General features: G+C 37.1%; 1 protein-coding gene and 1 long non-coding RNA gene across 2 annotated transcripts in view; one reads left to right on the forward strand and one right to left on the reverse strand.

The window, feature by feature from the left end:
• The window catches only part of LOC140162464 (phosphatidylinositol 4-kinase type 2-alpha-like), a 42800-nt gene extending 28544 nt beyond the window's left edge, over positions 1-14256 (reverse strand). Inside the window, exons 1-3 of the mRNA XM_072185703.1 lie at positions 13746-14256; positions 9528-9728; positions 2660-2791 (exon numbers count right to left, since the gene is read on the reverse strand). Of these exons, the coding sequence (XP_072041804.1) occupies positions 2660-2791; positions 9528-9728; positions 13746-14147 (735 nt within the window). The 5' untranslated portion in view covers positions 14148-14256. The remainder of the gene's footprint in view (positions 1-2659; positions 2792-9527; positions 9729-13745) is intronic.
• A 12-nt stretch (positions 14257-14268) lies between these two features.
• LOC140162465 (uncharacterized) lies at positions 14269-20239 on the forward strand. Its single transcript, XR_011860297.1, has 4 exons — positions 14269-14629; positions 16735-17292; positions 18269-18366; positions 19708-20239. It is a non-coding gene; the product is annotated as an uncharacterized lncRNA (long non-coding RNA).
• Positions 20240-21846: the final 1607 nt, after the last annotated feature.

Below are 21846 nucleotides of genomic sequence, written 5' to 3' on the forward strand. Positions count from 1 at the left end.
TTTGTTTGTGTTGCCGTGACAGCTCCTCATCTGTGGAACTCATCACATCCATGCGTGTTCATCTCTTGAATCATTTATATCATCTCTTAACCCCCTGAACACTACCCGCTGATCTAACATTGCCTCTGATTGGTCAATTACATGATATCTTCACTTTAATTCCCAATCAGAGTTTTGTAAATAATTCACCACAATTTTTTTGGAGGAGAAATTATTCTAACAATGTTGCTGATTGGTCCTATTGATAATGAAAACTTGTTTTTGACCAATAGGCAATTAGTTCTCATGGGGTTAAAACTCACCTTATGAATATTACTTATGGTTAAATTTTTGTTTGTGTATTGCTTGTTGTGAATGTTGTCATATATTTGAATATAATTGTTTGGTTTCATTGCTCTCTCCTTGAGCTCTTCTTGTGCCGTGAGTGTTTTAAAGCGGATTTGTGTGTGGTAGAAATTGATAATACATTATCATTATTTTTTATAGTTTTAGCTTTTACATATTTTATCAATCTGCATGAATTGAATAACAACATTTTTTGTGCATAGAAATTTTAACTTTTTTCATAAGCATAGCCTTGAAATGAGTTATGAAAGCAATCAAAATGCTAATTACTAGTAATTTGAATATGATATATATGATTTATTCTTTCCTGAATCATAGACTCTTTCATGTAATAGAACACTATAATGTTTATATCAAAAAGTATTAGTTTTTATTTCATTTCATGATATCAGACTCTTCTTTTCCAAGAGCTAATGTACATCCATCCTCAATTGGAGCATCCAGGCACTGTTGCCATGGTAACCAAAATCATCTTCATAGAACTCCATTATCAGAAATGCCAGATTTTGCGAGATACACATAAAATATAGATTTTCTGATAAAGGTGATTGGGATGACGCGAACCTTATTGGTCCAGCTTTGCCATTGAACTAAAAAAGTGCAGTATACATGTACATCTTATTATTAATCCATTGATCTTATAAGTAATGAGTCAAAAAAGCCAATAATCACATTATATTTCCATATATGTCTTGCCGTTCTTGACCAATAATATAACAGAATGAAAGTTTTGGGTGTTGGCAAAGGGTGTTGGGCACATGGAAGGGGTGACACCCTTGTTCAAACCTTAGGAATCTCTTTCATAGACCCATACCATTCCTCTTGTGTGTACACTGTACACCCATCAAATTTGTGAGTAGCCATCAGTATCGTTTGCCGTACTCTTCACAAATTTGTTCTGTGTATTCTGAGGTAGATTATGTGTAAATGTGTAGATTGAAATCAACAGCGAGTCTGGATTGAAATCTGGGTCAATCCATCAGATTGTGATCTTCTAACTGTGTGGTGCAGACATAACTTTTCAAACATAAAAAGCTATGCTTTATTATATTTAGATCTGGTAATGGTTTCACTACTTACTTTTGATTCCAACTTTTACACATGCAAAATGTTTTTGCCTGGCACACACACCCTACGCTTATTAGGGACTCTCATTATGACTAGTTGCCTTGCTATGAATAAGTCCATTTTCGTAATAGCCTATGGTGGCGATTGCAAAGTATACAACCAGCACCCCAAATTTACTAACATCTCCCCCAAAACACAACCACACATCACTATTTACACTACTTACTTTTGGTAGAAATCCACAGCAGCTGAAGGGAGTATCCCATTATGCTTTGCGGTACCATAATAGAACTTAATGTGCCATAGAAAATGTCCACAAAATCCCTCACTTCAACTTTAAATAACTTTGTTTTAAAAATCAGGGAAGCTTAGACTTTTATTTGCAAAAATATGACCCCTAAAGTATTGTGAAACTATCCATAGCTCTCAATATCTAAGCGACTCTTGTTTATATTTTGTATACATTTGCTATGGGGCATACAGATATACTGCAATGCATGATGGGATACTCCCTTAAGCTGCTGTGGTGGAAATCTATTCTATTAAAATCTGTAATCTCTCACACACCCTACCCCAACACTGCATGTCAACCATGGACATAAACATAGATCAAGTTTTTATCATTTTTAAACCTGGGACTGTTTGCCTTACCCCCTAGAGATCCCCAGTTGGAATTGTTCTGAAACTTTTGGCGTCAGTTGCATAGCCAGGACTTTTTCCAAGGAGGGGCCAAAGCAACTTACAAGGGGGGCAAAGTATCAGGAGGGCAAGACCATGGGGAAAGCTGTCCCTCCCTTTGCTATGCCCCTGTTTGGCATTAAGCATGAGAATGACAGGATCATGTTATGAAAGTGGTGACAACTGAGGACAGAGTCAGGTCCCTATACACAAAAAACTGTCCCATATCACCAGGAAAAAACCCACCCTACACACATATTTGTACATCCATATCAAAAATGATGCACTAGTTGCCTGCTATACATGTATTTGTCTTTATTTTCATAATAGCTGGGAAAATACCAGACTCATCTCAAGTGCACTTTCACTTTAAATTATCCCAAGTCACATGGTTTTGGAACTTTCTCTGTATTTCTATGTAACTTTTGGGATGGTTTGAAGTGACCTCCACTTGAGATAAGTCTGTATATTCAATTATTCCTAGCCAATATGTAAAAAGAGACACAATCATAAAGCAGCAAGTGCATCCTTTTGACATGGATGTACACATTTACACATGTACACTTACTTTAGGTGGCAATCCTATTCTATTAAATCTTCTCCCGATAGATTCAAACTTCTCCAAGGCAAATCTTTTTGTCTTTGATTTTGCATGGTCTACTGGTGAGTAGTTGAATGTGTCACTGGCAAGTTTCACCACCTGCAAAGAATTAAAATGTATAAAAATTGATGTTTTCTCGTATAATGGGCACTATATCCACGGGAAGAGAAAACCAGGACGACCGTGCACACTGTACTTATATTTTGTCCAGCACCTCCTGCTGAAGGGATGATGCAGCCAAACAAAATTTTCTCGCTTGCCCAAGATCGCAATAGTTGGAGAAAGCTCTGCAGCCGACTGATGATGATGATCCAAGTGATGGAGGGGCGGCCATGGCCTTCCAATCAAGCCTTGAAATAAGCAGACTGGTCCAACCAGGAGAAATTTGTTTTTGAACATTGCTCCTGGTTCACTGGGATTTTACAACAACCAGGAGCAATTTCTGTAGAAACAGGAGCAATTTACAAATAGTAATCCTTTTCTGCATATAATACCAGCACTACTGCATCAAGTGCAAAACTGTAACCAGGAGCAATTTGTTCCAGAAAATTGCTCCTGGTTCATGTGAATTGTACAAGGACCAGGAGCAATTGGTGGCTTTACGAGAGCAAATTTGCTCCCCGCGCCCACTTATTTCAAGGCTTGCTTCCAATATTTCTTATGTATTTCTTTATAACATCATATAAATTTGGACCCCCAAAAATAATAAGGGCCCCCTTCACCGATTAAAAAAAAAGTCCGTACAAGAACTGCATTATATTTTTTACTTGCCTTAATGCCCTTATCACTGCATGCATGGTCAGGCAGCAGAAAATGAAACTAATTTTCTAACCTTTTGAGTAAGTTGATGCAGGGAGATCAGCTAGGGAAAATTACAAGTGGGTAGGTTATCACAAACAAGAAATCAACTGGCATGAAAATACAATGTGCAATTGAATTCACAAGTTTCAATATTTTATGCATGCTTTATTGGTTTAAGACTGTAAGTGTATAGGCGGCACGGAATTCTGATATATATCACACACTCTAAATTCTGTTTTCCCACATCTCCAGCTCCCAACTATAATGTGGATATATCTAAAGCAGATTCTCACAGAAGATATCTTACACTTCCCATAATGCATTTCTTCCCTGTAGTACTGATTTGCTATTCAGTGCAACATCTATGGATAGATAGTGATAAAAAATACCTCAATTTACAGATCTCATCCAGATCTTGCAATTGAGGTACATTTGTATTTCTCATCACTGTTCATTTGTAGTAAATCAGTACACGGAAGAAATTAATTGTGGTATACTATAAGTTACCTTCTCTGGCAGATACTTAAAATATTTAAAATTTAAAGGAATCAGAATTATTTATTAGCATTTTTCAAAAGATGCAGTAACATTGTAAATCAGATAATTTTATAAATTTGCTTCTAAAGGCCATAGAACGCTTGGGATCTTTGCTCAAGATTTTTTATGATGAAATACCATCAACCAATTCCGGAATTAAAAAATAAATAAATAAAAAATCTGGATTTTCCAGATTCCGTAAAGAAAATTGAAATCCGTAAAAAAAACCCAGAAAACTTACAGATCCCTGTTTTTAAAGCGCACTCTGATTCAATAATATGTGTATGCTCCCAAGTCATAAGGCAGTATCCATTTTGTAATATATTGGCACACACATGTGTACAGCCATGCACATATAATTATTGCATGTCCGCTAGAAAACTGTAGAACAGAAATTAGAAATCAATTCTACGGTCCCTGTATGAATACATTGTGCAACAGGCTCTTACATGTACATGTACATTGTATGTGTACATGATATGTATGTATGTTCACATATAAGCTATCTAGTACATACCATGGCGGAGGGGGTATAGCAAATGTTTGTCTGAAGAGGGGGGGTGAAAACAAATTCTAGAAAAAACCACTGGTCTCGAGTACTTATGAAATTTTGAATGGCAAAAAGCATCATACATGTACATGTATATAGGCTTTAAACTTTTCTGTGTAAACATGGATATTTTTGCGCTATATTAATTTTTGCGCTTTGCGCGCACAATTGAACTAGCGCGAAATTAAAAAGCATGCAAATATGCTATTTTTGTATGTAGGCCTATGTAAGGAAGCTCAAAATCGCAAAAATAAAAACAGGTGAAAGAGCTTAAATTTTGCAAAACGTGAAAATTTACACACGCTGAAATTTCCAGGTTTACAGTAGTCCTTATTTGGCACCTGAATATATCGAGGTCCGAGGGGTTACTGGATAAATGCCCTATTTGCAAAGCTAACCTATAGAAATTTGACACTTTCTGCATTTTATATAAATACATATCTGACATTCAGCAGCTATTACCGTAACCACTGGTATAAGCCCACCTTGACTATAAGCCCACCCCTGTTTTTCAACCATTAGGGGAACAAGGGTGCACTTTCGAGTATAAGCCCAGTAGTCATTTTGGCTTAGTTCTGAAATCATATCAATGCTTTTCTTTCTCATTTAAGAACAAATATTTAAAAAATATCAGTTAAAAATTAACATTCATTCCATACTTAAAATTGTAAAAAAATTGACAAAAATGATAGAAATTACTGATACATTGGGCATATATACAAATGGGGAAGGTTTTTCTTATTTTTAAATTCAACTACTAGCCCCTCCCCGGGTATAAGCCCACCCCCATTTTTGAAGTGAAATTGCCCATCTAGGGGGTGGGCTTATACCCGAGTGGTTACGGTAATGATGAAATTTAGGCGAGTTTGAAAAATATGAAAATTAATCAGGCATGAACATTTTCTTTCACAGTAGGTCTAGACTATTCTATCTAGGTACATGCACCAGCTGTGCACATTTACATGAACAGTTTCAATTTTTTTAATCTATCAGTTACCATGGTTACGGGAATTTGATATAAAAGACATAAATCTGATCTGTTACCGCAAATCCACAAACATGTCAACATTTTTTTGTTGAGATTTTGATATGAATAGGACTGTAATTTGAAAATAATTGCTAAAAAGTAAACATGATCCAACATTTGTACCATTCAACCATATGCTATTCAGTGGCGTACCGTGGGGCTGAAGAAAATTCAATTTTGCCGCCTCTTCCTCAACAGCCCAAAAGGTTGACCCAATTTTTTTCTCGGTCGTTTGAAAAAGTGAAGTGCAAAAAAAAAAAAAAAAAAGGGTTTCAGGTGCTAGCGCCCTAAAAGCAAGACATTTTTTTTGTATAGTAAGTACTATTTTTTCAAAAATTTTTATGCTTTATCAAATTTTTCCGCCCTTTTTTATTTACTAATTCTTTTTTTTTTTTTTTTTTCTTCATCCGCCCCTTCATTTTTGCCGCCCCTGCTTTTACCGGGGGGCTAACACCCCAAAGCCCCCAAAATACGTGCATGCTCTTGTAGCAATTGCGTGCACATAAAGATCACTGAATGCAGATTTATAAAATTAAACAGATATTTGTTTTAACAACAAAATCCTTCTTTTAATTGTGCTTAGTTAAGTTTTATTATTACATTCAAAAAGGTTTTATGAGAGGTGGTAATTATAATATTATGAAAAGCAACACATTATTAACAGCTGTTTTACCTGCAATGATTTAAATCGCAAATTTATGTTTCTAAATTAACCTAGAATTACCAATAATGATGTTCCTATCGGAATGACACAGTCAGTGGCCATACCAGGAATTTGGGGGGGCATGGGGAAATGTGAATTTGAGGGGGATCAACAGATCTTGTGCAAAATTGCCGCAGAATTTGGACATTTTCATAATTGTGTGGTTTTAGTGGAGAGGGGGCAAATGCTCCCTGTAGTGCCACCACTGGACACAGTCATATAGGTGTTGGAAAATCTAGGCTCACTACCATCTTTGTTCTTGTGTGAAAACTTCCCGGGATGTATTCCAGTTTTGCTCAGAATGCTTTTGGAATTGATTACTGGTTGCACATGATGTGAATGTGAAACTCAGAGTAGGTGTAATATGAAACACTTTCAGGTGCCACATAATTGATTGGGTCAAAGTAGTAATACAGTATACATGTGACCTATTCCAGCCAAATATACTTTAAGTTTAGTAGGTTTTGAGAAACACTTGAAAAGTAATAATTTTTAACTAAATTATATTTGTAAACAAAAACCTAATTTTTGTCCAAATACTGCAAAAATTAGTAAATCTCACTTTTTAATGTTTTTTTCATATTTGCTGAAATGGGTCAGGCTATTCCAGTTGAAATCCATACACCACCTATAGAAGACATGACCTTAATCTCTCACACAGAGGATGTAGATTTCAATTCACACACAATGTGTGGAATATTAAGGTCTTCTATCGGATGATAAACTGATAATAGATTTCAACTGGAATAGCCCATTATTTTGCAAGAACCTGAATACCTTCAAATCCCTGCCATAGCTCACAGCACCATTAGGGGTTAGGCCAAAAAAAAATTGTTGTGTTGCCCTCAATCGACCGACCCTAAATCCTGAAAAATCAGGGTCGCAATTTTTTTTTTTTTTGAATGAAGATTTTTACAGATTTGTTCAAAAAGTCAATGTTTTCACTTAAAATTAATATTTTATTGAAAGACTAGTCTTAAATTGATTATCTAACTTGTCTAACAAGTATCCAGAAGTCAAAATTGACAAATTTCCCCTTATTGAAAAAGCATTATTTAATACTTGAGGTGAAAACTGAAGGTTTGAAAAAAAAAAAAGAAAAAAAAAAAATGAATCTGGCCGACCGACCTAACTTTCCCATTTTACCCACTTCAGGGCAACGCAACAATTTTTTTGCCTTACAATGTATACTAGAGTGGTATAATCCCAGGGTATGAATCCTGTTCTCTACTCATCAATTTCCGTGCTTAGGGACTAATTCTTGTCTTATATTAGAAAACTAATCTGGCTCAATATATCAGGAGATATGCATTTAGTGGTCTCTTTTATAGAAGCCATGAAAGGTCAGGATTTGATGAGATAAATGATAAGTTAATCGACGACAAAGCAGCAACGTAGCTAAAATGGATGAGTTATCATGATGAGATATGCACTGTAAAAGGTGACGATGGAAAATTGATGAGTTATGACAAGTTGATGTACAGTAATGAGTTATTTGATGACCCAAGTGATGACATCAACAAAATTTTTGGACTTCCTGATATGACAATTGACCGGTTATGCCAGAACTTGTGACAAATTTATTTTCAAAGTTGTCCAATAAGTTGTCTCATAATACGTCACATACTCACATATAACTGTTGCATGCATTTATTTCACTTACGTCATTGCATAATGCATTTAGAACATTTTTAGCCAAAAAGTCATCATTAGCTCACTCATTATTTTATTGATTCATCTTTACCCTGCTCTTCCAAACTCTTCCATTCAGAGCTTTTACTTTTTCTTACCCTTGTTTTTGTTTTACTACATTGTACATCGAGTTGTAATTTCCTATCTACGATATATGCACCAGCCTCTGATAGGTATCCCTGGTTGGCCACAAGGAACCCTCTCCCAAAGCAGCATGGGAATTTTTCACATCATACTTTTCTATTCATACATTTCCAGGCACAGCTTCATCATCCCTATATTTTTGTGTCAAAAATTGCCGTGATAGTACGGCGAATCCTCTCATTTTCAACAGCTACGTATGGCGATTTTGTTCGAGATAGGCCGAGCGACTCAGGCTAAGCATACCATTTACACGATATGAGATACCAGAGTTTCTATTCTACACGTTTTTACGATTTGCGCATGCTCAGTACCCCATATGATGTTGCCATTACAAGAAAATTTGATTTGTTGTCAGGTAAAACCCAGGTTTTGTTTACACTAACTGGAAATTCAATACACTAATCAGCGGCGATTGCTGTTTGCTGTAGATATATTTTACTGCATTTTCAGTGTAACGATTTTTAAATCGTACGTTAAAAATGTGATATATTCAACTGTTTGAGAATTACAATCATATAAAAGGAACACGTATTGCCCATTCAGCTCAGATCCATGTGCTGTATAGAATATTAAATCACAAGTCTATAATACAATGCACATATATCGAGACACTATGCAACTTTCTTTATCTGCGTTAATACCGTAACCACTCGGGTATAAGCCCACCTTCGGCTATAAGCCCACCCCCTATTTTTCAAAACATTCTGGGAACAAGGGTGCACTCAAGTATAAGCCCAGTTGTAATTTTGGCTAAGTTCTTAAATCAAATCAACACTTTTAAAAGCATGTATAAAAAGATACCAGTTGATCATTAACATTCCATACTTATAATTTTAAATAAAAATGACACAGATGATAGAAAATATTGGTACACCAGGCATACGCAAATGGGGATGATTGTTCTTATTTTTAAATTCAAGTACTAGCCCCTCCCCGGTTATAAGCCCACCCCATTTTTGAAGTGAAATCTGCTATCTATGGGAGTGGGCTTATACCCGAGTGGTTACGGTAATAGAATATTGATTTAAGTAGAATTGAATACATCTCTACATTTTGAGTTTGTACTTCACCACTGTGCGATCTAGCGATCGAATTCTAGCCAATCAGATAGGACTCCTTTTCTTGCGTTCGGTGAAATACCAATCACCTGTCGCTCACCAACGGAGTATTAAGTTGCAGGGAAAAATATTTATAATACAGGGTGTCGACACTGTGCCAGGGTTGTAGCTACAGTGAGCGGTGGTGGGCGGTAGAGCCCATCACTCAGTTTTGGAGCCCACCACTCAGCTGCAATTTAGTAATATTGGAGCTCACCATCTGGGAGTTCTACAGTACAAATATCCTAGCTACAACCATTTAGAGCGTTCATACTGTTTCTTACCCTTGTTTTTGGTACTACATCGAGTTGTAATTTCCTATCTACAATATATGCGCCTGCCTCTGATAGATATCCTTGGTTGGCTACAAGACACCCTCTACCAAAGCAGCATGGGAAGCATGTCTTCTGCATCCATTTCGTCCACTTAGGATTCAGGTGACCGTATGGTTCTTCACTCTTTGGTTTAAATACTGCTATATTTTTCTGTAAATAGAGAGAGCGGAGAAAATATAAATGTTTATAAATTCAAGGTCAGTGTAGTGATAAACACAACTCGGGTTGTATTTATATGAATATCCATTATATGAATATGAATATATTCATTCATATTTTCTTCCATAAAAATCATTACCAGTACAGCAAAGTCATAAAAAAAAACCTGACAAACATATGATGTGACCCAATCCATTCCACTCAGGCTAAAGTCAGAAATTTTGAAAATTAAGTTACTACCATTACTGACTTGCTCATCTTACTGATGTCGAATCCCCAGGTCTTTTGAATACTTGGTTGTAAAGTTATGAACATTTTATATCCATTTTCTTATGTTTTTGTTTTTTCTACTCCTTTTTCCCTATATCTCAGTTTTATTATTGCAAACTTTAGCTTGATTAGACCAGATCTGGTCACAAATACAAACATGTTATGGAGGAAAAGGCTGGATGCTCAAAAAGGCCTGAAAAGTAAGCCTTTCCCCCAAAATCAAATGAAGTTACCAAAAGAATTGATGCAACTTTACTTATCATAATCAAAAGACAATACAAGACAAGAAAAAGGCACTCGTGGGAAAAGATTAAGGATCTACGCAGCATACATGTACAGGGTTGTTTAGGATGAAATTACATGCAGTTGTCTCGAATTGGATATACCATAATATGGCGCTGTTTACTTGCTAGCAGATTCAACTAGACTGATTCTCAACGTAGCCAGGATTTTAGGGTTGCATTTTAGTAGTAGACTAGTCAAGTCCAAAATAGTCTAGGTACAACTTATAGGGGAGATTGGGGTTAGTTGAAACATTTTTCACAAAATCGTCTTTTTAACGCAAACCGATTACTTTCAAGAAACACTAACCATATCAGTATAAACATACACATACATGCTACAAATACAGCCTTAAACTTTATTGGACCTGCTTATGATTATTCATATAATCCAATTTGAAAATTTGAAAAAAAGTGTTTCAACTAACCCCACCCCTGGGGTAAGTTGAAACATAGGTGAGATTAGTTGAAACACGGCTTAAAAATTTCAAAATAATTATTATTGTGTTGTTAGGGTTATACTTCCCTTGAAGGCACCCTTTAACATACAATCAGTGTGAAAAAATGAATAAATAAATATGTGGGAGTGCGGGTCAACACTTTGGACACAAGGTGACGAGTGTCACCATGGACCAAAATATGAGAAGCCTAAAATATTATAAAATGTACTTTCTGTGTGCACTTTTTGCTTGTATTATTGCTTTTTAACTATATTAAAGCAATATTGAAGAAATGGCAAACATGTTACAAATTTTTAAATAGTCAATTTTTTTACCATATTTTTCTATAGGATTTTCATGTGCCAAATAACCCCACCTCAAAAGTTTCAACTAACCCCAATGCCTATTTTTACATTTCAAAGTTCATTACACAAAATAAGAAATACAATACAACTTTTATTTAACATTCTGGGACTTACTACTAGTGCTTATGATACTCAAAAAATAATCCCCTGAATCTTCAAACAACATGGAGATAAGGCATCTTTTCCGAGGGGTATAAAAATTAGTCAGTAAGTCAAAAAACAGATATTCCTTTCCCAAGCCAACACTGGTGGGGCATCAGTGCTGTTGCTAATTTGGTGGATGACCCTTACTAATACCTATTACTAGGTGCCAGTATTTTACCAAATTAATTTTTTGTGTCAGAAAAAATACAATGTTTCAACTTACCCCGCGTTCCAACTAACCCCAATCTCCCCTACTATAGTTTATAATTTGCTGGTGCTCTCAGACATGTTTACGGGACTTCATATCAAAATGAGACAATATTTGCCTATAAATGCAAACATGAATATTGGTTTCACAACAAATAAATCTGCATCATAATCAGGTCCGGATATATACTTAAGTTCATCAACACTGTAAAACTTTTGCCCAACGTACACAAATGTACACAGATCTATCCAAAAGTTTGCCATACATTATATTGGCCTGTATAGTTGTATTGTACCCTTTACCCTAGTGGACTTTGATCATCTTCACTGATAATTTGATCTACAATCAAGGAAAATAATGTTGGCACACTGACACTCTGAAAATGTAAATCACTACCTCTCCCTTCATTCAATATTGATGAAACCATTGGACTCTCAAGTTTCCCATCATTGGTTGAGGGGGAATGGGGGGAGGAAAAGGTTTACTTCTCTCATCAAACATTTCACTGAACTAGTAGACTTCTCCGTAGTCCACTTGCCCATTTTGCATACTCTGGCTATTACATTTAAGCATAAAACTCTGATTTATATTGATTTGTGTGCAACTGATTGATTTTCACATCTGTATCTGATCTTTTCAGTCACCGCACTCCCTCTGTTTGTTAGCTTCCCAAGTGGACTACTGACTTTGCCTTGCGGTTAAGATTTTTAACACGGGACTCTATGGAGAGTTAGGCCAATTTCCGGCCTAACTAAAATTGGCCATGTTGTAATGCATCTTTAAATGGATCTGCCTTGTGATTGGTCGCCCATATCTCGCTATGGTTTAAATCTTCCGGGCCCGCGCCATTACCATTAACTACACCGTACACAACTGTCTGTGGTATTTATGGCGCTTTTTGTGTTGACGCCGAAAGTTAATCTCTCATCAAACATCTAGCGCGTCTTATACTATACCATGCTTAGTACTTGTGGTTAATGGACTGATAAACAAGTATGCTTGACAGTGTGTTTTAGAGAGCCAAGTCCAGGGGTCAAAGTTCTGCTTAAAATTCAAAGTCCATAGTCGGATTTTCGTGGTTCGCTATCTATCATAAACTGCATATGGTAGATTCCAAAATCAGAATTGTTCAGTATTAAAGTGAGCCATTATAATTATGCAAGATAATGTTGCATTCAATTACTTTTATTGTCACTAATCGTCTGATATTCTTAATTCTTTATGACCATTTTACTATTGAATACTTTAATTTTAATAAACATCAGTATAATTTTGAGCTCAACGAAATGGGTTCATCATGACTAATAATAACATATTTTTAATAAAATTCGACTATGGCATAGTCTACTGAACTAGCAGAGCAGCATGAAGAGTTCCAAGAGTCAAGATGTGCCAACTATTTTTTCCTTGATTGTTTACATTGATATTGCAAAGCCCTACATTTACTACAATATTACAATTACCCTAAATTTTAATTCATCATTTTATAATACAGTCATATAATGTAAAATTGTATATAAAATGACAAGTAGAGTACGTTATAGGACTACGCAACTTGCACTCAGAACAAAACACAATGGGGAACGATTGCCCGCTACATGTACATGTAAAAGAAGAAACTGAAATAATTTTAACGACAGAACAGTTTACAAACCCAAAGTGTTACCATTTTTAAACAAGACAATAAACTCAAATCCTGACCAGCGCGCAAAACAACTGAATATCACAGATGAAGAACTTCTTCTATAAAAGATAACATTTTTATCATAAATTATGCAAGAACAAAATTTGACAAATAAACCATACATTTGTACCATGCATGTCTGCACCTGCTACAGAGTGCAAGATTTACGGGGCTGTGCAATAATTATAAGCCCCCCGGGCCCGGGGGATAAAATTTCCCAACAGCCCGCCAGAAATCGCTTTGCCCCCCCCTCTCGGCCCACCAAAAATTGCTTTCCCTCCCTCTCGCAAAACCTAATGGTAGATATATGTTGCGAGTGCAGCGAGCCTTTTTAGAGCCTTGATTTTTTAAAAGGCGCCCGGCCATGAATGCGTGTCAAAAATCGCTTGCCCCCCCTGTCTCGGCTGGCAAAAAATTGCTTGCCTCCCCCTTATGACTCGCCAAAAATTTCTTGCCCCTCCCCCCAATTTTACCCTCCAACATACAGGTCTCATAATTATTTAATTGCACAGCCTGGAAATTTCTAACAAAGATAGAATTTAAATAAAACTTATAATGAAATGGCAGGTAAATAAACCAGGATAATAATAACATATGGATAGTAATGATAACACACCCCTTGCAAGTTCTTCACAAAATAACTTCCACTTGATCCTTGCGAAATTCTCTGTGGGTAAATCCCATGCAAGATGGCTTCCTCTGCTACTCGTACAATTTCAGTAAATTCTGGATCATCGCTAAATACATTGAAATCATCACATAATTCTCTCCCACCAGAGTTCAAACGAGTCTTAGGTCTCCCTAGCAAAGGTGTCTTTTCCCTCGTAGGGGAATTCAAATGCGACTGCTCCAGATTGGCATGGGGAGCGAAAATTACATCTGGCAAGATCGGGCTAACTTGCCCGGCAGGACTTATCGGCGGTGGAGTCGGTTCTCTCTCCGCTACACTTTGTAACTCTTGCGGTGATCGTTCGCCGCTGTTTTGACGATCAAATAGTAGAGACTGTGTCGAACTCATTGCCCTCTGTGATGTTGTGTACTAAAGATAAATTGGTTGTGTACACGTACACGTAGCGTTTAATTGTTTTGTGATACTCTAAAACAATAAAAGACAGATGTGAATATCTGGCAAACACAGGGAACTTGGCCGATTTGGTCCAGTACTGGGCCAGTGTTGGGCCACACCTGGTACCGGCGATTGGATCAACAAAAGGACCTTTCGTGTGGTCCAGCAAAAGTGACACTTGGATTGGACCATAATGCGGAGCCGCTTGCAATGGGCCACATCAAGCCACTTTTGCTGGCCCAGAGCTGGTAGTACCACGAGCTGTCTTTAAGTTTTCATAAAAATTCTAATCAATCACCGGATGTGTTTAAGCTTATAAAAAGTAAATTAGATGCCGTTTAAAAGGTTTTTATTCGTATATCTTGGCCCAAAAGCATATACATATTTAACAGAATGTTAGAGGATTCAGGCTGACCACTGACGACATCGAATAGGTATGTATAAACTATAAAAAAATCTTGTAATTTCACATGCATAAATCTCATTTGGTTTCATTTTCCGCGAGCGGAGAGTGTCATGTCATGCATGCATATGTCATTGTCAGCTCAAGAACATGAATGATGAACATGATACATCATGGACAATGACATATTTGTGGTAAATATGCTGACTGAATTTGAATCCACGATTAATGGAACAGTTTATTAGATCATTAGAAGACACAAGTTCATTCTGGTGAATGTATGACTTGCATTGGCATGCCGCCTTGCAATGCATTTTGGTTTAGGTGTTCCACTCTTTTGCAAAGAAAAAGGAGAGAAGAGAAAGAGGGGGAAAGGAGAAAAAAGAAAGGAGAAGAGAAATACTTACATTGCACATAGGCCCATGCCTAAAAAAACGGACATTTGGTTCGTAAGTAGGCCCTATAATTATATAGGCCCTAGGCTGAGCCTGTGATTAATTTAGGCATTACTTGAAGGCGGGTCCTCGGCACAAAATGTGAAAATTACTGCTGGCCCGTCGACATGCCTATTAAGACTGACTCTGCTTACTTCAACATCGATCCATGCTTTAATTGCGAGTCTCAAGTTTTTAGGCCTAAATGCCGGGGGGCACTCACATGTAAAGGTGAAATGCGGGTATGTGCGGCGGTCAAGGGTCCCTTTTTCAGGCTCTCCGGCAGTTCCTTAAGCCCCACATTTGCAATATGCTCCAGAAATTTTTAGCTCCAAAGCCTATAAGTTGGTCACAGTCGATTTTAGTTCACAGAGCCCCACAAATATGTTGAAATTTCAGTTCATCATGCAAGCTCCTATTTTGACCCAAAATTAGTCAGCGCCGCAAACCCCTACCAAAATTTTAGTTGAGTGCCCCCCCCCCCAGGCCTAAATGTAGCTTGTGTAACATTTAAAATTTTGCAAATTGAGTTTGCCCACCCCTTTTTGATAGTTTAAAATAATGCAGCAAATGGCTTCAATTGGACCGTGATTGATTTTCCAACTTCTGTGTGGGAACATCCCCTCAGGCTCAGACACCTCCTGCCGACCTGCGTAGTGGATAAACAAGTGGCCAGCCATTTTCGCTTCTGCTTTCAACATTTGCCAATTAAAACTTGTCCACAAAAGCCCCACAAAAGACTTCATGGACTGCTCATTTCACACATTCTCGACTTTTTCAAACTAAGATTTTACAAACTAATAGTGCAAAAATGGTCCACCAAATCGCTTCAATTAGGTCTTCATTTGGCAAAAGTTTCTTACTTCTGAGGGGGAACATGATCACATCAACCCTTAGACACCCACCCTGCTTCGCGCAAGTGCGACGCGATGGCCGCTATGCGGCAATTTACAAAAATTTATTACTGGTACTTTTTCTGAAATTGGGCTCTTGTTGGGCATCCAGTTTTATACGCCTTGCGCCTGGGTGTTTAGGCCTATTCTATTTTGAACTGCTTATTCTGAACTGCATACGGTACTTCATTTTGTTTAAAAGCTACGGTATAGCTTTTTTGCATTTTTCAACCCAAATATCAAGTCACTTTTCAGGAATGCCAGCCGGGTAAAATGTGTGTAAATAAATTTTATCACCATTAGAAGCTTTGTCCAAAAGTGCTGTAGGCCTACCTTAAAATCATATGGTCTCTTTAAATCTTAAATCATGACTCTTATTGCAGCCTCTCTGCTTACAGGCCTATGTATTTACATGTAGAAAAATCCAAATAATATGAATTTCATGCTGAAATGGCTTGTGGTTTGCTGGAGGTCATAGGTCAAAAACTATGGGGGGGGGACAAGCAATTTTTGGCGCACATTTTTGGGGCGCCTTTTAAATAAAATGCTCTAAAAAGGCTTAGGAAAACAAGCGATTTTAGCGGGCCGCTGGGGGGGGGGGCAAGCGATTTTTAGCGAGCCGTTTGGAAATTTTACCCCCCAGGGGTGCTCATATTGCACAGCCCCAGACAAGAATAAAGAATCGGAACATGTGTTATTTAGTGACTTTTTAAATAAATACCGCGGTACTACTGAAAATGATATGAATAAACATTTAGATGACCAAAATGTGTATTACTTTGTATCAATATTTTATTTTGTTGTTTCAGAAAAGGAATTGAGGAATATCTCATCAGAAAGTATCGTGACTTCAACATCATTCACAGAGCCAAGTATGAAAATGGTTACATGGTGACAGTGAAAGCAGACAATTGGAATGACTTCAAATCAACACCATAGATGTGTCACTATATGTGTTCCAGTTCAAATATTGTTGAAATTGCATTGATTTTGCATATTTTCAACCGTGACTATAGGAATACATGCCATTCAGACCAACCAGGCTAGAATATACTAGTTTGAGGATTGACTAGTTTATGGTTAGTCAAGCTGGACGGACTGGTAAAGGTAGATGGACTAGCTTAACGTTAGTCAAGCCGGCTTGACTAGGTTGCTCGACTAGCTTCAAGTTTAAATTTTGCCACTCTGTGGTATGTGACCTCTGACCCAACTATAAGCGGGGAAACACAACTGTCAACTGTCAGAGTAAACTACTGATACTGTACTACACGTATACACTGCACTGCAGAGCAACACTTCAAGTTCTTGTCCCAATGTCCTGGAATTATATGCATCAAGATTTTGTAGAAGATGTCTTCCGCCACAATGTAAGTCTTGCTTTGTGTTGATTATGTAAAGTTGCAATTATTATAATATTACATCAGAAAGACCAAAAATAATGTCATGCATATATGCCGGCATAACAAGCCATCAACATGCCAGTCTTTATATACATAGCAGCTAGTATGCAACAGCAACACTGTGATACAACATGTAGGCCTGTGTACTATTTTTTTTAGTTGTATAGCAATACATGTAGTGCCAGCAATACACCCTAGATGCAGGCCCGTACGCAGGGTGACTCCCCGGGTGAGGGCAAGCAATAATTGGCACACATTCATAGGGCGTCTTTTAAATAACATGCTCTAAAATGCTAAAAATAAAATGCTCTAAAAGTGGGCCTTGGCTGTAAAGTTCAAGCGCAATTTTTGCCAAGCCAATAGGGGGGTGGGATGGCAAGCATTTCTGCCTTTTGAAAATTCCCCAGGGGGCTCACAATTATTGCACAGGGCTCCCCTTAATATAAATTTATCAAAGGCATAACATATGATGATGATTGTCAGAAAATTCAAAACAACCCCTGTTGCAGATTGCATTGTGAGCTTTATTTTACCCTTATTTTGTTCTAAACGATTGAATTAAAACTGGAATTTGGATTGAAAAACTAGCCCTATTTTCACAATTTTGACTTTCATGAACACTTGAATAGGTCTATTTAAAGTACAGTGGCGATTGCCAGAATTTTTTTCGGTGACATGGCCCTGAAATTCACTCCCGGCTCCCCCCATGAAGGGGGAAGTGAATTTCAACAAATTTTGCCCAAAATTGCTGCAAAAAAAAATTCAAAAAAATTTCAAATATGACTCATTTAAATATATCATACCGTACCTTAAATTAGCAACAAAAAAATGCTATGTGCATGGTCTGCAATTAATTACTTTTTTAAAGAATAACAACTGTGACCCAAAATCTACAATCGACAGTTTGTCAAATCCCATTTTAATTCCATGAATTTTTTTATAGGCTCTGTGGCTGACGATGCAACCGTGAAGCTTGAAAGACTCAACGCCAACATATAGGCCCCTACAGCTAGTCTGAATGATTTCGTTCAAATACCAAAGGTAACTGAAAAATGTGTGACCAGATCGACAGCCTCATCCGGTCATACTGTTCTTTATCCTAGATCAAAATGGAGACATTTTGCATCAGAAGAAACCTCATGTATTCTCATAATCCCATGATATTTTAGACCTGAAATATGTTCCGTTTAGCATGTTTAGATGTTATAAACTGGTTCTCAGTGGCGACATCAGGAATTTTTTCAGAGGGGGGGGAGTGAATGGGGGGCAAAATCTTCTAAATTTGCACAAAATTGCTGCAAAAAGTGAAATTTTCTGTAATTTTAGTTCAAAAACTGGGGGAGTAAGAAAAATGCCCCCTGTAGTGCTGCCACAGATTGTTTTTTGTGGGTGGCAAAGTGAATGAGTGCAAAATCATCCAATTTTGTGCAAAATTGCTGCAAAAAAGTGATCATTTTTCAGAATAAGTGGGGGTGGGGGGGGGGAAGAATATTGAGGGGGCAAATGCCCCGGTGCCACCAATGATGGTTCTATGGCCATTATGAAACACATTTTTGGTTCTAAATGTTAAAACTGCTTGTGCAATTTAAGACAGTATACTATATTTGTATTAAGTACTGTCCCTGATGGTGGACTCTAAAAAATGGTGTGGAAATACATGACCAACCAAAATTTTGGAGGTGTAAGAACTTCTTAAAGTTTCCTGCCTGTTGTCATTCGTCAAAATTAAGCTCCCATTTTGAAACATCAAAAAAAAATTGTTGTTGGTTTAGGGATGAAATCAAAACTCCACTGGCGGTTGACCGCCTGTCCTTTTGCTATTGTTCTAAACAATGGCAACTGGACAGAACCGCCAGTCAACCGCCGGTCGAGTTTTGATTTCAGTCCTTAATTGATGGGACTATTACAGAGCCCCTGAATTGACACGGAAGAAAAAGAACTATCTTGGGGTCCGACATAGTAACTTGAGGGCCCAACTTAGTAAATCGGGTCCTGAGTTACTAAGTCGGGCCCCAAGTTACTATCTCGTGGCTACGAGTTACTATCTTGGACCCCGAGTTACTAAGTCAGGGCCCATGTTACTATCTTGGGGCGCTCGAGTTACTCTCTCAGGTCCCAAGTTACTATCTTGGCCCTCAAGTTACTATTTCGGGGCCCAAAGTTACAAAGTCGGACCCAGAGTTTTTTTCTTCCATGTCAATTCAGGGCTCTGTACACTATACATGTATTAAACTGTAAATAAAGTAAATTATTTTGATAATCCTGAATTTCGAATTTTTCACTGGTACTTTTTTCAGAAAACCGCCAGATGTGAAAGCGTGAATATTCATTTTGCTAATTGAAGTTTAACTAACAGTAACTTTTTGCATAATTTGCTTTCAGGTGCTGCTGAAATGTGACCCAACTGTGGTAGGAATAGACTTCCAACAATTCCAACTCATCAAGAAGAAAATGCTGTATATCCTGCATACATCAGCTGTGCAAAATAACGAGTTAAGCTGTTACACAAAAAGTCATGAGAAAAAAAGAACCTTGCACTAATTTTGCCTGTCAAAGATGGATTTATCTGAATCATGCACATGAAACTTTTCTGATTTATGATTTGATGCACATGCAAAATGGATCCATCAAAACTTTTGATTGTGTGACTACATTATTGTGAATATGAGTGACAAACTCATTTACCTTCCAACTGTATAACCCTTATCAGACTATCCAATCTGCAACTGCATGTATGGTTAAATTAGGGTTGTCCGGCAGGCTGGACTAGCTTGAGGTTAGTCATGTAGGATTGACTAGTTTGAGCATGTTAGTCAAGCCAGCTGGACTAATGTTACATTAGTCCAGCTGACTTGACTAGCGCTATATTAGTCCAGATGGGCACCAGTTGGGCTAACTTAAGTCAATAACTAGTCGAGTGACTAACCTTAACTAGTCCAGCGTGCTGACTAACATCAAACTAGTCAGCGACTAAGCAAAAGCTAGTCAAGCTGGACTAAGGGGGTTAGTCATCCTTGTTAGTCCAGCAGTACTGACTATCTTAAAGCTAGTCCAGGTGGGCACCATCTGCATGGCTATGGTCAAATCTTCATGGCTATGGCCAGATCCATAATCTCTGGGTCATATAAAATTATCTGGGTCATATAAGTTTTCAATATTTCAAAGGAGAATTCCCTTGCTTTCTATTGTTTTTTAGCAGGTTCAATGAACCATTCATGTATCTCCTTTTCTACCTGACAATTTCCGCTCATTTTGTGAGAACAGGTCTCATTTGATGGAAAATCAGGAAATCAGTTCACTACACAAATATTCTCCCAAAATAAGGTGGTTGAAGAGTCTCAGAAGTGCAATACAATTGTTAGCATGGTTATAACCTCTTTTAAACTTAGTCATGCAAGATATACCAAAGCATACATTTTTGAAAGGGCCGCCAGGCCTTGTGTTTTAGAATTGCATATTTTGCCTTTCCATTAATCCACTCTCTAGCTCAAATATTAATGAGCTCATTTGTGTATTTGGCCTACATGCTTGTCATTAATCCACTGTACAGCTGAAACACAATCATTGATCAACTTTGCAATCAAATTTGAGCCCTTGACTATAAAACGTTTGCAAAATCAAAAAGAAAATTTAATCTCATTTACTTTTTTGATTATGAATTTTTTTAAATTAAATTCAGCAAAATGCCTTTTCCTTTTATTTTAGTATTTATAAACTACAACTTTTGTTAATTATAATGATTTTTTTTTCTTCAAACAGTGACCCCAAAACAGTTCCTTTTGGTTTTAATAGTTAAAGAACATTGAAGGCTACTATTGTTATATATACATCAAAAATTAAAACAAAACTATTTTATATTATTATTAATGCCAAGATATCACGAAATTCCCTCAGATTTTCCAAACAGGAAATATATGATATCTCTGGAAGAGAAGAGAAGGCAGTATGAAGGTCAAACAACCACCAAAATGTGTATTTTTACCCACACTATAATGTCATAAGTTCATAACTCAATTTCAGCCAGAGGTGGATGTAAGGGCTTTTGAACTAAGCTCTTCATATGTATAAATATTTGCAACCTTATTCCCATATTTTGATTAACGTTTTATTAGCAGATTTATCAAGGTCAATATATTTTTATATTAACCAACCTTTATTGTGGGGGCCACCTTAATTACTAGGCCCGTAAGTCTGGTTAGACAAAGTATTAATATCCTAGCAAACACAAAACGTTTTAAAAACGTTTTTAAGGTTGGTCTGAATCCTGGAATTATTGAAACTTTCGGACCTCATAACTGCTAAATTCTTGGTGTAATGTATATAAAAATATACATATTTAGAATGGCAAAGACTTGATCAATTCATCTGTGAGGTAAAATTTGGGCCAAAATGCCATTTTTGGCCCCAAATCCCCAAAATAACGGGTTTTCGTTAAGGGATCTGGAATGAACGTTTTGAAGCGTTTGACAGTATTTTTTGTGGGACATGAGAGCACATCAGACATATCGAATTGCATTCTGA

Source organism: Amphiura filiformis, chromosome 10 (assembly GCF_039555335.1).
Source record: "Amphiura filiformis chromosome 10, Afil_fr2py, whole genome shotgun sequence".
Lineage (NCBI taxonomy): Eukaryota > Metazoa > Echinodermata > Ophiuroidea > Amphilepidida > Amphiuridae > Amphiura > Amphiura filiformis.